The sequence below is a fragment of the Schistocerca americana genome, chromosome 3, assembly GCF_021461395.2.
Source record: "Schistocerca americana isolate TAMUIC-IGC-003095 chromosome 3, iqSchAmer2.1, whole genome shotgun sequence".
In the NCBI taxonomy this organism is placed as follows: Eukaryota; Metazoa; Arthropoda; class Insecta; order Orthoptera; family Acrididae; genus Schistocerca; species Schistocerca americana.
This window is the reverse complement of record NC_060121.1, coordinates 326,911,359-326,934,001: the sequence shown is the minus strand read 5'-3', so window position 1 is coordinate 326,934,001 and position 22,643 is coordinate 326,911,359. Positions and strand designations below refer to the sequence as shown.

The window sequence follows — 22,643 nt, the reverse complement described above, 5'->3', positions numbered from 1 at the left end:
AGCGTTCCTGCCCTCCGACAGGAGATCATGCTCACCGGCATGCAACATACCGTAACCCACGAAACTCCTGGCCTTCCAGTTGTCTTTCCTCATTCGTTGCGATCTTTGATGGTACAATTCGGCCTCACGTCTTGCAGCTACAGAACAGCCATTCTAACAGACTTTTCTTACAGATGCATATTTTTCAGGCTTTCACAATGAAGCCCCTCCCACAGCAGGCGGTCGAGACGCCGTCAACGTCTGCAGCTCCCTCACCACCAGCCATCGACGATCGGGTTCCCTGGACGACGCCCTCGATGGTTAACATCTGTTGCAGCAGACCTCAAGCTGTGGTGATGGCTGCCAGTCTGTTTTCTGGGGGAGGGAAAGATGCACTGCCGACTCGCGGAACTCATAGACCGTTTCTGCGGGTTGCTGAGTCGCGAGTCTGACGGCGCCACATCATCAAGGAACGAACACAACAGTCGGAAAGGGAACAGTAACAATGCGAATCTCCGAGCGCCACGTCATTGAGAAACACAGACAACAGCACAGAACAACATCAACAGCCACGGGTTGTTACCATAGTAAACTGGCGAGCAGCGGCACCACGTCCCAAACAGACAGCGTTTTCATCGTCAGTATGTGGTGTGATAATCACGGCACTACATGCACCACCTAAGTTACGTGTCGCCAAGTAGGCCGCGGCATACTCTTCCGCCCCTACAGTACTTATGCCGACATATAGCCAAAGCATACTTGTTCTGTCCCAGTCACCGAATATGTTGGATCATCAGCCAAATCAAGAAGCAGTCCAGCCGCCAATCCAGGACCACGTTGCTTGCGCTGTCCTCCAGAGTATCCAACCAGATTTAGATGTTCAAATGAATGTGAAGTCTTATGGGACGTAACTGCTAAGGTCATCAGTCCCTAAGCTTACACAGTACTTAACCTAAATTATCCTAAGGACAAACACACACACCCATGCCCGAGAGAGGACTCGAACCTCCGCCGGGAGCAGCCGCACAGTCCATGACTGAGTGCCTTAGACCGCTCGACTAATCCCGCGCGGTCCAACCAGATTACTATGAGCCTTCACTTAATTGGCCATTGGCCTTTAACTTTAGACTTGTTATCAGACTATCATACACTTTTATTGTGAACGTCAGGCAGCAGTCCAGCTTGTGGCCTGTCTGCACACAGACGCTAGACTACGACTCACAGTCACTCTGCTTCATCACGGTCACCTCATTGAGATGTGTCATCGAATAAAAAGTTATCAGAGACTCACAGTGCATACCGCATTCAGAAGTTTCTTCTTGTGTTTTCCAGTGACTAGTTCAAAGACAGACCATGTGGCTACAAGTTTTGCCTGTGCAGAAATTTGTGCACGTACTGTCCTCTCGATAAATATTCCATGAGATTCATGTCGGGCGATCTGGGTGGCCAGATTATTCGCTGAAATTGTTCAGTATGTTCTTCTAACCAATCGTGGACAATTGAGGCCCAATGACATGGGGCATCATTGTTTAGAAACATGAAGTGCATGAATGGCTGTAAATCATTTCCAGTAAACAATCGGTTCACTTGGTCAAGAAGACACAGTCCATTCCATGTAAACACAGTACACACCACAACAGAGCCTCCAACAGCTCGCGCAGTGCCTTATTGACAACTTGTGTTCGTTGCTTCGTGGGGTCTGCACCATACTCGAACACTAGCATCAACTCTTACCAACTGAAATCGGTCTCATTGTCCATGCCACGGTTTTCCAATCGTCTAGTGTACAATCGGTATATCAGGAGCCCAGGAGAGGGGCTGCAGGAGATGTCGTGCAGTTAGCAAATGCCTAGCGTCGGTCGTCTGCTGACATAACCCATTAACACCAGATTTCACAGCACTGTCCTAACAGATACATTCTTGGTATGTCCCACTTTCATTTCTGCCCTTTTTCAATTGTATTGCTTATCTGTTAGCATCACAACAGTACACAAACGCCGCTGCTCTCGATCGTTAAGTGAAGGCCGTCGCCCACTGCGTTGTCTGTGATGAGAGGTAATACCTGAAATGTGGTATAATCGGCACTGAGAGGCAACACCTGAAATGTAGTATCATCAGCACATTCTTAACACTGTGCATCTGGGAATACTGAATTCCCTATCGATTTCCGAGATGGAATGTCCCATGCGTCTAGCTGCAACTACCATTTCGCGTTCAAATTCTATTAATTCCCGTCGTGGGGTTGTAATGACTTCGGAAACATTTTCACGTGAATGATCTGAGTACAAATGACAGTTCCGCCAAAGCAGTGCTCTTTCATACGTTGTGTACGCGATACTACCGCCACATGTATGTGTACGTATCGCTATCCCATGACTTTTGTCACCACAGTGTATTGGCTGGTTCAAATGGCTCTGAGAACTATGGGACTTAACATCTGAGGTCACCAGTCCCCTAGAACTTAGAACTACTTAAACCTAACTAACCTAAGGACATCACACACATCCATGCCCGAGGCAGGATTCGAACCTGCGACCGTAGCGGTCGCGCGGTTCCAGACTGTAGCGCCTTTAACCGCCTGGCCACACCAGCCGGCCCACAGTGTATTAACTGCCATTATTTTTTTTCCTTCCCTCACGTTTTTGTATTGGCACCTCGTTGAAAAATTCAGCCCGACAGATCGACAGTCCTCTATTGCCAGCATCACAAGAGTAATTTGCACATTGCATTATCTGTTTGTAGAGCCTTTGCCAGCCGCAGTGGTCTAGCGGTTCAGGCGCTCAGTCCGGAACCAAGCGACTGCTACGGTCGCAGGTTCGAATCCTGCCTCGGGCATGGATGTGTGTGATGTCCTTAGGTTAGTTAGGTTTAAGTAGTTCTAAGTTACAGGGGACTGATGACCACAGATGTTAAGTCCCATAGTGCTCAGAACCATTTGAACCATTTTTTGTAGAGCCTTTTCTTCCCTTAGAAAGACAGTAAACTTGGTTTCGACATCACAGCAGCTGCTCAACACCGACAATTAATTGGGAATGCATCATGTGGTCCTGTACCTTGGCATCACAAAACACTCAGTGTTCCGAAGTATGCACGTGGTTTTTGAGTATTTAACCTATAAATCGTATATTGACCTGAGAAGTGACTACAGTGAAGTTTGCATCAGGATAAACTGTACAGTGCTCCTTTTCTCTTGGAATTTCTTGGAGCTCTTCTTCTCTCCGTATCAGTGTCGTGGATAAAGCTTACAAGAACATTCAGGCTACTTACTTCCGGTCCACCACCTAGAACGGTTTGTAAATGAGTACAATGCTTATTTTTGGACCAGTACTCGTATATGCTTGTAGAATAAAAGGAAATACTTAAATGATCAAAAGAGAAAAAACTGTGCTGGTTTAGAGATGATATAGCTCAGTGTCCTTACTTCCACTTGGCTAGATATCTATGAGATTCATTTCATGCAAAATTCCGATTACCCACATAGTTTGTTATTACAACTGTGAATGAAGAACTAGCTACCGTTATCTGTGGAACTTTTCTACACCTAACAAGAAATATGGTTGTGATAGTAGTAGGCGGGAGCTCTAGACAGAGCAGCATGCAAAGCGCTGGGTGCATGAGCAAACTTAATTGCATTTCCAAGTATTTCCCAGTGTCAGGCTCGAAAATTTTGTGTGCTCAGATCTTCTAATACCAATGACAGTATGGCCGCCAAATAAAGGACCTATCCCTTTTGGTTACATAGTACACTTATTTGATAAGCACCCACAAGACGAAATGCAACCTTAGAACGAATATTCAAAGTAGCGAAAGACACATAATTTAGCTGAAATTTCATTTTGGTAACTCCGGTGAAGAAACCGAGGAAAACTGTTAACTGTCGTCTATCATTGTCTGTTTACCGTAAACGTACCGGAAGACGTCACCTATACCAGTTAGATGCAACACAACACTATACGTTATGGCTCTGAGCACTATGGGACTCAACTGCTGTGGTCATAAGTCCCCTAGAACTTAGAACTACTTAAACCTAACTAACCTAAGGACATCACACACATCCATGCCCGAGGCAGGATTCGAACCTGCGACCGTAGCGGTTGTGCGGTTCCAGACTGTAGCGCCTTTAACCGCTTGGCCACTCCGGCCGGCACTATACGTTATGCTTCTTGAATATTGGCGTATATTCAGCCTCAGCTAATTCGGTTATCTTTACCTGAAATTAAAGTTCATATGAGATATAATGGAAACGACCTCGTACAAAGAAATACCGATGAATCTTAAACTTGACAACTGACTACGAAATGAGACTTCTATAAAGAATCCATCATCCACCTTGGCGAAAAACTGGAACATTATTGTAGGTATCCCGACGTCAGACAGGACAATTTTGTGTTTTGTGTGCTTCAAATGGTTCAAATGGCTCTGAGCACTATGCGACTTAACTCCTGAGCTCATCAGTCGCCTAGCAGTTAGAACTAATTAAACCTAACTAACCTAAGGACATCACACACATCCATGCCCGGGGCAGGATTCGAACCTGCGACCGTAGCGGTCGCTCGGTTCCAGGCTGTAGCGCCTAAAACCGCACGGCCACTAGGGCCGGATTTTGTGTGCTCAGATCTTGCTATACGAATGACAGCATTTACGCCAAACAAAGGACCTATCCCTTCTCATAGGTTTGCCGATACAGACAATGATATGGCTTTTTAAGGGAACAGTCTTTTCTGATGTTCAGCACTGACTATTAATAACCGAGTACACGTAAGACGCTCTCGGAGTAAATGTTATCCCGAGAATGAATCATGTAGCTTCAGACCACATCACAATATTGTGTGATAATGTGGGCACTACTGATTATCAAGTACGACTTCGGCTGCTCAGAACTGTGGGTGCCGCCTACAACGTCAGCTACACCGAGGACGATATGGAGTTGCAAATGACACCGTTTCTGGAGTTTTATTCCAGTAGGACAGCGATCGTTCTCATTTTGCAAGATGGTTCAGAGAGTTTTTAATCTGCCATGGATCCTCATCGCTGTAGAAGGAACATTATTGTGCCACTTTGTTCTGCTTTAAAAATAGTTTTCCAGTCTCTTACGAGCCCAGTTGTTTGTCTAGGTATGTGGCATACGTTCAAAAATGGTTCAAATGGCTCTGAGCACTATGGGACTTAACATCTGAGGTCACCAGTCCCCTAGACTTAGAACTACTTAAACCTAAGGACAGCACAGACATCCATGCCCGAGGCAGGATTCGAACCTGCGACCGTAGCAGCAGCGCGGTTACAGACTGAAGCGCCTAGAATCGCTCGGCCACAAAGGTCGGCGTGGCATACGTGATCGTCCGAGAGGTCGTCTTATAGTAACAAGCTTTTCTGCCAGTCTCATGATAATCCTGTTGAGTGGCTCACTGAAGACATTCCTTATCTATTTCAATCCACTGACTTTGATTTGGGCTTCTGTATCTGATTCCTATTATAGAGTTTTTAATATGCAATATTCAGCAGTCATTTTAGTGCTCTCTCTCATTGATTCAAATCTTTTTCTTATTATTTTATATTTACAAAACATTAATTTGTCTTATTTTTTATTTTTGAGAAAGTAAAGGTTTAAGGTCGATTGTTAAAACTATTACAGGAATCGACTTATTTACGTGCTCTTTAGAAAGAAATTTGCTTTTGAAAACTAGTGAAAGACAATAGGCCGTTGTCCATTTGAATTCCTGATTCCATTTCATCTTTTAAGGCATTGTCAGAGGTTAGCAGCATACTTTGATAACTATATTCATTAACTGAATTGGTTGTCGGTGCTTGGCGGAACATGATAGTAATATTAAATAGGAAAATATTTGCTAACGTTCTGCAAAACGGTATTTATTTGGTGACAAACCGGCTTTCGGCTTTTGTGTCGTATTCTGAACGAGCCTTTCAAACTGTACTACAGACCATTAAACATACCGCATCCAGAAATTGATATATCTCTGCTCGGGATTGATAACATACTACGAAAAAAGAATACGCGTGAATTACATCACTTCTGTACGCTGGTCAACAACAGTCAGTCCATAATTACAAAGCCTGGTGATATGTTTCGCAACTACAGAGCTGCATTTTATAATACTAACAGCATATCAAAATTTTTATGGAAGAGTAAAGACAAAATAACCCTTGACACAGAGTGTTGTGTATAAAATCACGTGCAAGCAGTGTGAAAAAGTATATATTGGTAGTCAGGCAGCGCTGTGGCATTTAGGTTATCTGAACATGAGAGAAGCTGGTGATTAAAGAAGAAAGATCGAGGTTTTCTGATCATAGTTTAGCAGAAAACCATTAACATAATGCAGAAAATAAACTTTTACATTATGTCAATAAAATCAGAAAGATGACCCTACTGGAAATAATGGGGCAACGGTCTTACCGCAGTGGATACACCGGTTTCCGTGAGATCACCGAAGTTAAGCGCTGTCGGGCGTGGTCAGCAATTGGCTGGGTGACCATCCGGGCCGCCATGCGCTGTTGCCATTTTACGGTGTGCACTCAGCCTCGTGATGCCAATTGAGGAGCTACTCGACCGAATAGTAGCGGCTTCGGTCAAGAATAGCATCTTACGACCGGGAGAGCGGTGTGCTGACCCCACGCCCCTCCTATCCGCATCCTCCACCGAGGATGACACGGCGGTCGGATGGTCCCGGCAGGCCACTCGTGGCCTGACGACGGAGTGCTTACTGGAAATAATGGACATCAACAAACACATGGCACAGAATTCCAGCGTAGTATTAAATGATCAGACCCAATTTCCATTACCCGCCTTCTTGCATAAAGTTTTCATTACAAATACCAGATTACAATATCAAATTCATCTTATCAATTGTTAAATGCATCTCCACGTAAAAACTTTGTTTCCCCTCTTTTTTATTTAATGTAATTATTTCTATGTGAAAAATTTAATGTTTTCCTATGACTTTACCGGCTGATGTGCGCGTTTGAACTACTTCTTCAGTGACAGGCGGTGTGGCGTCACTCAGTGGATTTCCGGTTCGAAGTGATAAACCGAATTCCACACAGGTGGGCCTTCGTTACTCTTTATGGTCTTCTTTTATGCGGCGAGGAACCCAGTGAGCACATTCCTTTGAGTACCCCAACTGGCGGACGAATTTGTCAGCACCACCAACAGAGACATCCTGTTGAGCAGCGAGGTGTTTGATTTTGATCCGTCGGTCACTTCGAATGAGAATGTCCGAACATTCCATCACTGCAGGAGTCACAGGTCTGTGCGGATGGCCGGCACGTGGGAGATCGGACAGGTCTGAGCGACCTTGTTGCGATGATGACAGACGCGTTGATCAACGACTCACCGCGCTTTTGTTCACTGGCAGTCTCAGTAGACAGTAGTGAAGACAATGGACACATAGTCGAGAGAGTGGGCGTCAAATTACCTCCTAACCATCGTGGCACATACTTCGTGTCTTCCGTACCTTCAATGATCTGATTTTCTTCCAAGAAACCCAATGACAGCTCTCTGCTTGGAAGGCACCTCCTTTACAGACGCCATGTCTACGTATAGCGCCGCCACGTATCAGGACTTCAAGAAATTATAGAAGCTGAAGTGGTAATATTCCACGATGTCACACAACACTTTTTCAATAAACATTGGCCGAAGAAAAAGGTGTTGTGTTATTTATTGAACGGCTCTCATATGTATACAGATCCAAAGATGAAGAAGATCAGCTGACCGCACACATTATTACTCTCGTTCTTTAACACATCCACGTGAGCCACTGGTGGCTCACAGTTACACGGGTTGTAACGACACGTGAGCCATATTTGGTTCACACATACATTGAACTGTGGGTCGCGTGAGCCATAACTGGCTCACATGCAGAGTTGTGTTTAGAGGCCTCGTGAGCCTCATAGGGCTCACAGACAATACATTTCAAACTATGGGTTTAAAAGTGGTGGCTCCACTGAACACTCTCATGTTCGTAGCACTCAATATTTTTACAACTCGTAGCCGTGATGATTCCTAACTCCGGCGTATGGCTAAATGGTACAGATAGATCGTTTTTGAAATCGTTTTTGGAACGTGTTTGTAAACGCTCAAGTGCTGTACAACTTGGCAAAACAAAGGATCCAAGTCTCACATATAAATAATTCCTTTCAGGGGGCGCTTGACTCTACTGCTATTGAATTCTAAAGATCCACAACCACGAGCAACACTACAACCGTTCCACGAAGATAGCAGCCATCGCCTTGTGACAGTAGAGGGACCAAGGCAGAGCAGTCAAAGATGATGTTTGGGCTTTATAAACGCCTGCGAAGAACAGAAGAAATAAAGGAGCTGCTAATAAAGTGTGCACTAAATGCAATAAATGTGACATTTTTATGTGCAACGAGTGTTTTAGTGACATTGACATTGCTGTGTTGAAGAAGTAAAATATTCCAAGATCTTTATTCATGAACATTGTCAGACCAAGTAAAAAAATGTAAGTAATATTATATGTAGCTAATATAATCAAATAAAGTGTTTGAATCATTTCTTGAAAAACGATTTTTTTATACCTATGTGGTTTTAAATAGTGTGAGCCACATGTGGCTCATGTAGCCACACATTATACGAGTAATTGTGTTACATGTGTTAAATTGGTGTTGTTGTTGTTGAACCACCGTTGACCTTACGTCATGGCAGTGAACTAAACGATGTCAAAGTTAGCGTAAGGAGGGCTATGCGTGAAGCGTTCATTGAATTCGAAAGTAAAATTCTATGTACCGACTTGACAGAAAATCCTAGGAAGTTCTGGTCTTACGTTAAATCAGTAAGTGACTCGAAACAGCATATCCAGACACTACGGGATGATGATGGCATTGAAACAGAGGATGACACGCGTAAAGCTGAAATACTAAACACCTTATTCCAAAGCTGTTTCACAGAGGAAGACCGCACTGCAGTTCCTTCTCTAAATCCTCGCACAAACGAAAAAATGGCTGACATCGAAATAAGTGTCCAAGGAATAGAAAAGCAACTGGAATCACTCAATAGAGGAAAGTCCACTGGACCTGACGGGATACCAATTCGATTCTACACAGAGTACACGAAAGAACTTGCCCCCCTTCTAACAGCCGTGTACCGCAAGTCTCTAGAGGAACGGAGGGTTCCAAATGATTGGAAAAGAGCACAGATAGTCCCAGTCTTCAAGAAGGGTCGTCGAGCAGATGCGCAAAACTATAGACCTATATCCCTTACGTCGATCTCTTGTAGAATTTTAGAACATGTTTTTTGCTCGCGTATCATGTCATTTCTGGAAACCCAGAATCTACTATGTAGGAATCAACATGGATTCCGGAAACAGCGATCGTGTGAGACCCAACTCGCCTTATTTGTTCATGAGACCCAGAAAATATTAGATACAGGCTCCCAGGTAGATGCTATTTTTCTTGACTTCCGGAAGGCGTTCGATACAGTTCCGCACTGTCGCCTGATAAACAAAGTAAGAGCCTACAGAATATCAGACCAGCTGTGTGGCTGGATTGAAGAGTTTTTAGCAAACAGAACACAGCATGTTGTTCTCAATGGAGAGACGTCTACAGACGTTAAAGTAACCTCTGGCGTGCCACAGGGGAGTGTTATGGGACCATTGCTTTTCACAATATATATAAATGACTTAGTAGATAGTGTCGGAAGTTCCATGCGGCTTTTCTCGGATGATGCTGTAGTATACAGAGAAGTTGCAGCATTAGAAAATTGTAGCAAAATGCAGGAAGATCTGCAGCGGATAGGCACTTGGTGCAGGGAGTGGCAACTGACCCTTAACATAGACAAATGTAATGTATTGCGAATACATAGAAAGAAGGATCCTTTATTGTATGATTATATGATAGCGGAACAAACACTGGTAGCAGTTACTTCTGTAAAATATCTGGGAGTATGCGTGCGGAACGATTTGAAGTGGAATGATCATATAAAATTAATTGTTGGTAAGGCGGGTACCAGGTTGAGATTCATTGGGAGAGTGCTTAGGAAATGTAGTCCATCAACAAAGGAGGTGGCTTACAAAACACTCGTTCGACCTATACTTGAGTATTGCTCATCAGTGTGGGATCCTTACCAGATCGGTCTGACGGAGGAGATAGAGAAGATCCAAAGAAGAGCGGCGCGTTTCGTCACAGGGTTATTTGGTAACCGTGATAGCGTTACGGAGATGTTTAATAAACTCAAGTGGCAGACTCTGCAAGAGAGGCGCTCTGCATCGCGGTGTAGCTTGCTCGCCAGGTTTCGAGAGGGTGCGTGTCTGGATGAGGTATCGAATATATTGCTTCCCCCTACTTATACCTCCCGAGGAGATCACGAATGTAAAATTAGAGAGATTAGAGCGCGCACGGAGGCTTTCAGACAGTCGTTCTTCCCGCGAACCATACGCGACTGGAACAGGAAAGGGAGGTAATGACAGTGGCACGTAAAGTGCCCTCCGCCACACACCGTTGGGTGGCTTGCGGAGTATCAATGTAGATGTAGATGTAGATGAACTGGTGCGTACCGGGTATCTGCCAGTCTATTGTACGGAATCACTGTGATATGATGGGTGACTTGGAAAGGTGACGCAATGGTGGAAAGCGAACGACGTTGCCTTAGTTGTTGGTGTACCAACGCACTGTCTAACATGTCTAGATGCAATGGTGTACCACTCGGAGCTGCGTAAAATCGTCGAAAAACGGAGCGTAACCGACATGGGCCTGAGACGAGTGTCACGTCTCCGTCATTGACAATCGGTTTCAGACTGGACTTGTTGGTGTCAGTCCATCTCGATTATGTTCCGAGCGAACATCGCCATGGGAACTGTATGCGATGGACATTTGAAGTGAGTACCTCACGGAAGGTCATTTCTCATAGTAACTTGCACATCTTCAATGGGCCAAACAATACAGAAACTAGTCAGAAGCAGACTAGAATTTTTTAATGTTGTCCTATGAGTCGCGGTATTACTTTTTTTTAATTAAATGATGCAAGTTTCCCAGTGCACCGACGGCCTAACGAGGCGTTTATCCCGCAGAATGGAAAATGTAATCCCAGTCGGAGGTGTATCTGCGAAGTTTTGGGGTAATTTTTCGTGGCAGTACTAGAACACATTCATTAATTTTACCGTGAACATGAAGCAGGGTGTTTATTTCAACATGTTTGCTTACTAAGCGCTGCCTTTTCTTCTACATCTTCATGATGAGTATGGTGTGGACACAATGCTGCACCCATTCGTTCCTGGTTCGACGAAGACTCAGGCACTCTGTCACTTCTCGACTGGCCTACTGAATAACACAGTCTTAACCTCATAGAAAACAGTCTTTGACTATTTGAAACTTTACTACTCCATTTCAATATTTACATGATCTTTTTCAAAGTACCTCTCCTACCTGAATGCACTTTATATAGCGCTTCCGCCAGTCCTCGAGTACATACCGCAGGCCGTTCTTTGTCAGGCCCTAGATATCGCCTCTCCTTTCTTCAGCACTGCTTCAGAGTTCTCAAATCGAATTCCCTGAAGCTTTGCTTTTAGTAACTGAAATAAAAAAAATTCACAGGATGCGAGATCGGGGCTATAAGGCGGATGCAATACACGGGCAATGTTGAACAGAGCCAGAAACTTCATGACTTGATTTGCAACATGAGACTGAAAAATGTCATGATGAAGCTTCTTCAGTTAGTGTGCTGCAGTAACATTAATGTGAGGGGAAACTGCATGCCAGTAAATCATGCCATGACAGTCAGGAAATGTGATAACCATCATTTTTCCTGCACATGTAACAACTTTCGGCTTTTTCGTATCCGAGAACATGGCGAATTCCACACTGTGATGGCTTGTTTTCCTTCAGGATCGTAATGATGCAGCTATGACTGATCACCAGAGATTTCGATTCTAGAAACGCATCCCCTCCATGAGCAAAGAGACGCAGCACCTCAAGGTTTCGCACAGCCTTTTGTTCGGGAGTGAACAAACGTGGGACCCAACGGGCACAAACACGAATCTTATAGAGATGATCGTTTGTAAAGACACTGGCTTATACAATCCTCAACCCTTCAATGAGGTTACGTTACGTTACCCATCGATCCCCATGGACGTCCACAGTACCTGGCCGCGCGGGATAGCCGCGCGGCCTCACTTCAATGAGGTTACGTTACGTTACCCGTTGATCCTCACGGACGTTCACAGTACCTGGCCGCGCAGGGTAGCCGCGCCGTCATGGGCGTCTTGCCACGGTACACGCAGTCCCCCCGTTGGAGGTTCGAGTCCTCCCTCGGACATGGATGTGTGCGTAGTCCTTACCGTAAGTTAGTCTAAGATTAGGTAGGGTGTGAGCCTACCGACCGATGACCTCAGCTGTTTGGAACTTACCATCACAGTACCTGTGCTCATGTTGACTTCAGTCACAGCAGAAGCCGAAACACCAGGACCACATTGCTTAAAACAGACAAATCGGCCTGCTTTGAAGTCCTTGAACCAGCTAAATACTGTCGCACGAGGTAGTGCGTCAACGTAAGTTTGCTGCACCTTTGCGTAATTTTCAATGGCTGCGTGATTTAAACAAACACAAAAATTTGTTGCGCCGTATTGCTGGTCTCGAGTCACCTCTAGAGCCTGGTCCATAAAATGTAAAGAGCGTCTACAAAATAATGCATTACTACCAACCCATCGATTCGAAAGTGCTGCTGCCTATGGACATTACGCACAAAAACCCGCTCTTTTAAATATTCATGGTACAGATAGAAAACTATCACGGTTGCTAAACGAAAAAATCAGTCTCAGCCTTTATTGATCATCCCTCGAAATAACCATCAATGAGCGTCTTCATATGGACATGATACACTCAAAAAAGGTTGTGGACACTCTTCATCCCTGGAACTACACTACTGGCCATTAAAATTGCTACACCACGAACATGACGTGCTACAAATGCGAAATTTAACCGACAGGAAGAAGATGCTGTGATATGCAAATGATTAGCTTTTCAGAGCGTTCAAACAAGGTTGGCGCCGGTGGCGACACCTACAACGTGCTGACATGGAGAAAGTTTCCAACCGATTTCTCATACACAAACAGCAGTTGACCGGCGTTGCCTGGTGAAACGTTGTTGTGATGCCTCGTGTAAGGAGGAAATATGCGTACCATCACGTTTCCGACTTTGATAAAGGTCGGATTTTAGCCTAACGCGATTGCCGTTTATCGTATCGCGACATTGCTGGTCGCGTTGGTCGTGGTCCAATGACTGTTACCAGAATACGGAATCGGTGGGTTCAGGAGGGTAATACGGAACGCCGTGCTGGATCCCAACGGCTTCGTATCACTAGTAGTCGACATGACAGGCATCATATCCGCATGGCTGCAACGGATCGTGCAGCCACGTCTCGATCCCTGAGTCAACAGATGGGGACGTTTGCAAGAAAACAACAATCTGCACGAACAGTTCGACGACGTTTGCAGCAGCATGGACTATCAGCTCGGAGACCGTGGCTGCGGTTACCCTTGACGCTGCATCTACTCAACGACGAACCTGGGTGAACGAATAGCAAAACGTCATTATTTCGGATGAATCCAGGTTCTGTTTACAGCATCATGATGGTCGCATCCGTGTTTGGCGACATCGCGGTGAACGCACATTGCAAGCGTGTTTTCGTCATCGCCATAGTGGCGTATCACCCGGCGTGATGGTATGGGGTGCCATTTGTTACACGTCTCGGTAACCTCTTGTTCGCATTGACGGCACTTTAAACAGTGGACGTTACATTTCAGATGTGTTGCGACCCGTGGCTCTACCCTTCATTCGATCCCTGCGAAACCTTACATTTCAGCAGGATAATGCACGACCGCATGTTGCAGGTCCTGTACGGACCTTTCTGGATACAGAAAATGTTCGACTGCTGCCCTGGCCAGCACATTCTCCAGATCTCTCACCAGCTGAAAACGTCTGGTCAATGGTGGCCGAGCAACTGGCTCGTCACAATACGCCAGTCAATACTCTCTATGAACTGCGGTATCGTGTTGAAGCTGCATGGGCAGCTGTACCTGTACACGCCATCCAAGCTCAGTTTGACTCAATGCCCAGGCGTATCAAGGCCGTTATTATGGCCAGAGGTGGTTGTTCTGGATACTGGTTTCTCAGGATCTATGCACCCAAATTGCGTGAAAATGTAATCACAGGTCAGTTCTAGTATAATATATTTGCCCAATGAATACCCGTTTATCACCTGCATTTCTTCCTGGTGTAGCAATTTTAATGCCAGTAGCATAGAACCCATAGATTCGAGAGTGCTGCTGACTATGGACATTACACACAAAAATCCGCTCTTTTAAATATTCATGGTCCGCAGCTCGAGGTCGAGCGGTAGCGTTCTCGCTTCCCACGCCCAGGTTCCCGGGTTCAATTCCCGGCGGGGTCAGGGCCTTTCTCTGCCTCGTGATGACTGGGTGCTGTGTGATGTCCTTAAGTTAGTTAGGTTCAAGTAGTTCTAAGTTCTAGGGGACTGATGACCATAGATGTTAAGTCCTATAGTGCTCAGAGCCATTTGAACCATTTGAAATATTCATGGTACAGATAGAAAACTATCACGGTAACTAAACGAAAAAATCAGTCTCAGCGTTTATTGATCATCCTTCGAAATACCCATGAATTAGCGTCTTCATATGGACATGATATACCCAAAAAAGGTTGTGGACACTCTTCCTCCCTGGAACTATTATGAGGGATAGAGACTGTGTTACACAATATTAGGGTGATGTCTCCTGTGGGTGACAAGTTTTACTTGTGTGTCTAAGTTCTAAATTCGTTGTCATGTACGGAAATAAACGTTTCATGAACAGTTATGTGACTCAAAGGAACAGAAATAGAGGGAAATTAATTTTGTCGTGTAGTTATTGTCCACAGACTTCCAGGGTTAGTTGCTCAGCACAGTGCTGGCAGTGACAGAGTGAGGTGGCGGGATCTCGGCCCTCACCTCGTCCATGCTGGCGAGCTCCTGCGAGATGTCGGTGGCGGGCCCCCGCAGCCACTGCAGCGCCTTGACCGCGTCCTCGCGCCTCTCGCGGTCCAGCAGGTACACCGGCGACTCGGGCATCGCGAAGAACGCCACGAAGAACACGAGAGGAACGATGCCGCACAGCAGCGACAGCACCCGCAGGCCGGTCAACTTACCCACAAAATAGGCCAACAGGAAGCCTGCGGCAGTGCACGCCCACTACATTCCTGTTCTTTTCGCGACTAAACACGCTACAGCGAGCAGAGACTGCCGCTAAAGCAACGGTTACCAAATGGCAGACAAAAAGTGTAACTGAAGCACATTTTTATACCGAATACTGAGATATGCTGAGGCCATCAATGTTGCAACAACCCGAAGGACAGCAAAGTACGAAATTATACTGATTGTGTGTATACGGCACAGCAGGAAAAGTACATGAACATATTTGTAGGTGATATGGTGGAGATGGGAAAAACTGATCAGTTAAAACTGGTGACGGTACTTTAGTTCTGCATAAAAACTAAACTCCTCCCGAACAGGCCATGAAGCCCCAACGGAGCCGACCGGTCGCCATGTCATCCTCAGTCCATAGTCGTCACTGCATGCAGATATGGAGGGGCGTATGGTTAGCACACCGCTCTCCTGGCCGTATGTCAGATTCCGAGACCGAAGCCGCTACTTCTCAATCAAGTAGCTCTTCAGTTTGCCTCACAAGGGCTGAGTGCACCCCGCTTGCCAACAGCCCTCGGCAGACCGGATGGTTACCCATTCAAGTGCTAGCCCAGCCCGACAGCGCTTAACTTCGGTGATCTGACGGGAACCGGTGTTACCACTGCGGCAAGGCCGATGGCCCTTTAGTTGTGAATAACGGATATTTTTCAGTATTTGCTTGGTCCCGGTGATAACAGGTCTTTTTTTTTCTTTTTTTTACTAACAACTGGGTAAAAAACTGGCATATAAATTTGCCATACCATCAGTGCTAAAATTTTTGGTTTTTAAATAAAACTTTTTTACTAAAAAGAGTAATGTTCATTCGTAAAATTTCCATTCCTTTGAAATATTGGATATTTACAGAAATTGGGGAAATCAATCAACACTGTTTTAATAACACCGTCTACACTCAGAAACTAGCAAAATAAGTATGACACAAAGATCGGTAGAGCATTGTAGAGACAATATTGTAAACTTCCTGTGATCGTGTGGCGCTGACTATTAGACAGTACGCAGGTACGTGCGGTGTGCAAAACTTGCCCTCTCCCCTATCTATACAATAGTTTCTCGCTGTCGTCCTCGGATGAACGTTGCATTGCAGAGTGATATTATCCCTAGTTTGGAAGAAATGTATTTTACGAATTTCGGTGGCAATGGAGTACAGTGCTCCATTTGCTTTAAAAGATTACTCTAATGACCTCGTTGTCGACTTTAAAAGATTAAAAATCAGAGGAGCCACAACAAAGTTGCGACATCATGTAAGGAAAAAACACCCACACTGTTCGTTGAAAGAGAAGGTAAATTTCATTGCTACCTGTATAATTATACGAGGGTTGGATCTTTAATAGTTGCAACTACTTATTTATAGCTCGTACAAAATACCAACGAGTTTCAAAGCTTTACTGACCTTCAAAGTAGTGACCAGCATTATGTATAATCCGTTGCCAGCGATGTGGAAATCATAGGATACTCTTAGCAGTGCCATTAGTGTTGACAGTTCGAGCGGTGCGGTCTATTGCCCGACAAATTTCTAGCAGCACTGAAGCAAATGCCGTGAAGAGTTTCCTTCAGTTTAGAAATCGAACTGAACTCACGAGGGCGTAAGTCAGGGGAGTGCAGTAGGTGGTATAGCACTTAGCAGCCCCATCAGTCAAACAGATCAGTAACAGCTTGCACTGTACGTGCTTGAGCATTGTCCTGCAAAATGATGGTGAGGTCCTGCAGAAAGTGTCATCACTTCTGTCTCTATGCTGTTCATTTTTGGAATACATCCTACGACCAGCTTAGAGACAGAAGTGATGACACTTCCTGCAGGACTTGACCAACATTTTGTAGAACAATGCTCAAGCACGTACAGTGCAAGCTGTTACTGATTTGTTTGACTGATAAGGCTGTTAAGTGCTATATTACCTACTGCACTCCCCTCACTTAAGGCCTCGTGAGTTCAACTCGATTTCTAAACTGAAGGAAATACTTTATGGCATTCGCTTCAGAAATGCTACAAATTCTTCGGGCAATAGACCGCGCCGCTCGAACTGTCAACACAACTGGAACTGCTAAGAGCATCCTACGACTTCCACATGGCTGGCAACGGGTTATACACAATGCTGGTCACTACTTTGAACGTCAGTAAAACTTTGAAATACGTAGCTGTTTTGCACTAACTATAAATAAATAGTTACCACTATTAAAGTTCCAACCCTCTTAATTTTACTGGCGTGACTTGGGATAATTAGTGAATCCTTAACTTTGTGGTTTCTTCAGGGAAAAAAAATTATAGCATCCGAAAGTGATTATGCAGGGAGGTCACCAACTTGTGACCTTTCCCTCTCTCTGGCGCTGCTCCCGTCTCCTTCACCTTTACTATGGTTCCTGGAGGCAATGAAACGAATTTCGGCCACAGCCTCAACCCCAAATCGATCGATAGCTTCTACTCCTTCACCTCCATTAGAATCTTTCAGTTTTTGTTCAAAGTCAACGTTTATTACTCGTAGTAAGAGCAATAAAAACGGAAAATCGGTTATTTCACAATTCGGCTATTTTGAGCGGTTCTAATAGTAAGTTTAATGTGGAGACGAAAAGCCCCCGTGTAACCGAAAACCGGTTCTTTCAGTGATGACCGCCATTCCTTTGATATAAGTGTGTACAGGATGCGAAATTTAACACAAAGAGCTACCACTTCTGGAACCAATAATAACTCTAACCTTACTGCGCATCGAGTTGAACTGAATTTCGATAAGAGGTATGCATACGTCATTACATGATGCTTCAGATCTATGCGAGAGTTATTAAATCGTAGTAGCAGGGTACTGGTGGTGAGCCAGACTCTCGGCACCCCATGACTAGACGTTTACGATGGATGAGGTATCTGGAGAACATGGTGGCCACGGTAACTGTCAAACACACTCTGTGTCGAGGTAGATCGGGACAGCACAGCAGCAGGTGGTCTTGCTTCATCTTTCTGAAAGATTACTTCATGGAGACTTAGAAGATGAGACACAGCCACCGGTCTTAAGAAATTGGAAATGTAGCTCATGGCTGTGCGGATCAGAGGTGATTGAGTAGTGTGCCCAATGGCACCATAAAACCGTCACGCCGGCCGAAGTGGCCGTGCGGTTAAAGGCGCTGCAGTCTGGAACCGCAAGACCGCTACGGTCGCAGGTTCGAATCCTGCCTCGGGCATGGATGTTTGTGATGTCCTTAGGTTAGTTAGGTTTAACTAGTTCTAAGTTCTAGGGGACCATCAGTCCTGGCTCTCGGACCGTATGATGGGCGATAGTCAATGAGACTCCAGGCCGAATACATGTCTTGAGATAACCCAGATGGCGGTGGGATACCTACCTGACAGTCGCCTGACATACGACCTGACAGACAGGAGTGATGGTCTTGGATGTCAACAAACCTTTTGGTTGTCATCCATAGTGCTCAGAGCCACTTGAAAACCGTCACGAATATAACTTGGCAACCTTAATTCTTCTCGGGCCCTCCACTCTTGGATAAGTGATAATGTGTACAGAAGCAGAACTCGTCTAGAAAGACGATCTGGTGCCACTCCTGAGACAAGTGGATCTGTTGGGCGCACTGCTGTCGGTGCGCCTTTCTCTGCTGCAGCGTTAAGGAAAATCTCAGTTGGCATGGGGACAGTCCCATCGCTGTGTCCATGAGGACAGTCTCGTTACAAACAAGCTCTTTTCCTTACTCGAGGTACGTGATTTGGCTGTAACACCTTGCGCGACCTAGCGAAAGATAAACTCTAAGATAGAAAACAGAAACCGACCTACCAAGAAGAAATTACCCGAAAGAGACGGAACCCGGTAGATGTGGGGTACGTGTACAGGCAAATAAATCATAACAATTTCAGGAAAAATGGATGATTTGTTCAACAGAAAAAGCTTTCCAAATTGAGCAAGTCAGTAAGGCGTTGTTCTACCTCTGGCCCTAATTCAAGCAGTTATTGGGCTTGGCATTGATTGATAGAGTTTTTGGATGTCCTCTTGAAAGATATTGTGCCAAATTCTGGTCAATTAACTTGTTAGATCGTCAAAATCTCAAGCTGGTTGGAGGGATCTGGCCATAATGCTTCAAACGTTCTTAACTGGGACGGAATCCGACGATCTTGTGTGGAAAATGGGATTTGGCAAACACGACGACAAGCTGTAGAATTTTTGCCTTGTGTGGGCGGTCACTACCTTCCTTCAATTAAGCCTAGAGTTGTTTGGCACAAAGGGTAACAAACTGGGTCATTGAATATCGTCGACGTACCGCCGTGTTGGAACGGTGCCGTGAATGACACCCAGAGGATCTCGCTATGAAATGAAATGGCACCCCAGACCATCAGTCCTGGCTCTCGGACCGTATGATGGGCGACAGTCAATGAGATTCCAGGCCGAATACATGTCTTGAGATAGCCCAGACGTCGGTGGGATACCTACCTGACAGTCGCCCGCCATACGACCTGGCAGACTGGAGTGATGGTCTTGGATGTCAACAACCCCTTTGGTTGTCAACCGTGGCATCATTATAGCACAACAGTATGTCGAAAATATTCTACTTCCCGTTTTGTTTCCCTTTCAATCCTAGCCATCCTGGGCTTACATTTCAGCAAGATGATGCCCGCCCGCACACAGCAAGAGTTTCTACTGCTTCTGTTCGTGCCTTCCAAACCCTACCTTGGCCAACAATGTCGCCGGATCTCTACCCCTTCGAAAACGTTTGGAGCATTATGGGCAGGTCCCTCCAGCTGTTTCGGGATTTCGACGATCCAACGCACCAGTTGGACAGAATTTCGTACAATATCCCTCAGGAGGATACCCAACAACTCTGTCAATTAATTCCAAGACGAATAACTGCTTGCATAAGGGCTACGGGGAGATCAACACGTTACTGACTTGCTCAATTTGTGAAGTTCTCTCTCTTGAATAAATCTTCCAGTTTTTTAGGAAATCATAATCTTTCGTTTGACTATACAGGTACATCACGTCTACCGATTTACGTCCCACGTGGATAACTCTTTCGTGGTGCATCATTTTTATTGTCTCGGAGTGTATCCTTGTCCTCCAGGGTACTAGTCACTGGGCCTGCTGAGACCCTGTATGGCGATGAGAATCGTTCCTTTTAAATCCATCGAGTGCATCTTCACACGACAGTAATTGTATTCCTACCAACATCAGCCGTAATATCGCCGAACAAAAAAAAAGCAGTTTTAATAGTTCATAGTTATGCCACTATAAGATTCGGACATTTGCTGGCAGACGTTACTCCATCTAACATGAGCAACAAAACGATGTTTTTGCAAAACAAGACCCAAATGTGACCTGCGGGTGAGAAATTCCGTGCATAATTTTTCCTTATATACAGAATATCGACGGACTTACTCATAGTATCTTTGTCGCTAATCATTTGCATATCCAAGGATTTGCTATACTTCACGTCAATCTGACGTTTTCTGTATGCCACCTTCACGGTATTTCAGTTTCAGAGGCCATCAGTGAAGTTATTCTATAAAACCAATTCAATAGCGCTACTCTATTGTAAGTTACTGTACCCGTGCGATCCATCTTAGAATGTTGTCTTAGTGTGTTGGATCCATACCAAATGGTAATAGTAGGGCATGTTGAGCGTTTACAGAGAAGGGTAGCACGAATGGGCACAGGTTTGTTTAACTCGCAGGAGAATGTCACTGAGATGTTGAAAGAACTGAGCCGGAAGGCTCTTAAAGATAGATGTAAACTATCTCGAGAAAGTCTATTGACGAAGTCTCAAAAACCGGGTTTAAATGATGGCTCAAGGAATATACTACAACCCCATACATATCGTTCTCATAAAGGTTGCGAGAATAAGATTAGCTTATTACAGCACACACAGAGGCATTTAAACAATCATTTTTCCCGCGCTCCATACGTGAAGGGAGCGAGGGAAAGCTATAATAATTGGTACAGCGGGACGTACTCTCTCCCATACAATTCACAATGATTCGCAGAGTATAGATGTAGATTTAGATGTACTTTGAACAAGCATCTGGCCGCTGCTTCACTACCTGTCGCAATTACAGGGTCATCTGCTTAGCATATCACTCTCCCGGATGTTAATGTTGGGATTCGAAACCGGAGCCTCTAACTCTTCTTTAGACAGCTCAATAGCTGTATTCAGGAGTCTGAGAAACCCGTTCCCCTTGTCTCAACCAGTGAAATTCGTTGCAGTTCAAACAAGTTGACAGTTCACCCATACAAACGGATATAACTATTTTTGAGCGTCCAGAATACGTCACATGAGTGCGTGGCTAGTGAAATAGTTGCATTTTTAACTAACAGACACCCCCGAATGTTCAGTTCGTGACTCTCATTGTATTGGTTGGTTATTGAGAAATGTCTCATGCAAAATTTCCACCATTTCTGTCAAAAAGACGTGGGACGAATCAATTCACAAGCTACACATACATAATTAATTTTGATGTATGGGTGCATGATGGCCATTTACAGACAAATAAACGATTCAAGATCTTTAACTTAATCAAAATACTCATATTAACTTCTGTCAATATTTATCTGACGTTCTGAATGCTGGAATTCAGATACATTGCGAGATATTTCGCTTGCTATCCTTCACTGTACAAATTTACGTTTGCTGCCAAAAGAGTGGCCCAGTGGAAGGCGTTGATGCCTTCGCTGGTCGTCGGGGTTGAAGTTCGAAGGGGGACTCATCATCACTGACGACAGTTCTCCTCCAGTCAATGAGATTCCAGCCGATGACAGTTGGAGACGCCCCGAATAGTTGTGGGATACCAACCTGTCTGTCACCCGCCAAACAGTCCAACAACCAGGAGTGACTGTCTGGGATGCCATTTCTTTTTATAGCAGGACCCCTTTGGTCGTCATATGCAGCATGCTTACAGCACAGCGGTAAGTCGACGATATTCTGCGCCCCGTTTTGTTGCCCTTCATGATAAGCCATCCTGGGATTACATTTCAGCAAGACTGTGTCCACCCTCAGACGGCGAGAGTTTCTACTACTTGTCTTCGTACTTGCCAACGCCTACCCTGGCCAGCAAGGTTGCCGGATCTCTCCCCTACTGAGGAAGTTTGGATCATTATGGAAAGGGTCCTCCAACCAATTCGGGATTTTAACGATCTGTCGTGCCAACTGGACAGAATTTCGCACGATATCTCTCAGAAGAACATCCAATAGTGCCAAGCCGAATAACAGCTTGCATAAGGGCCAGAGGTAGACCAATGCGTTACTAATTTGCTCAAATTGTGAAGCTCTTGCTCTTGAACAAATCATCCAGTTTTTCTAAAATTTGTGACCGAGCGATTCTAGGCACTTCAGTCTACGGTCGCAGGTTCGAATCCTGCGTCGGCCATGGATGTGTGTGATGTCCTTAGGTTAGTTAGGTTTAAGTAGTTCTAAGTTCTAGGGGACTGATGACCTCAGATGTTAAGTCCCATAGTGCTCAGAGCCATTT

At 45.0% G+C, this 22,643-nt stretch overlaps 1 protein-coding gene and 2 pseudogenes across 1 annotated transcript in view; 1 reads left to right on the top strand and 2 right to left on the bottom strand.

Moving 5' to 3' along the window:
- LOC124606059 (facilitated trehalose transporter Tret1-like) overlaps positions 1 to 22,643 on the bottom strand; it is a 60,952-nt gene that overhangs the window by 21,758 nt on the left and 16,551 nt on the right. The window contains exon 2 of the mRNA XM_047138021.1: positions 14,951 to 15,171. Within this exon, the coding sequence (XP_046993977.1) occupies positions 14,951 to 15,171 (221 nt within the window). The remainder of the gene's footprint in view (positions 1 to 14,950; positions 15,172 to 22,643) is intronic.
- LOC124608056 lies at positions 6,378 to 6,495 on the top strand (annotated as a pseudogene).
- Positions 15,705 to 15,822, bottom strand: LOC124608010 (annotated as a pseudogene).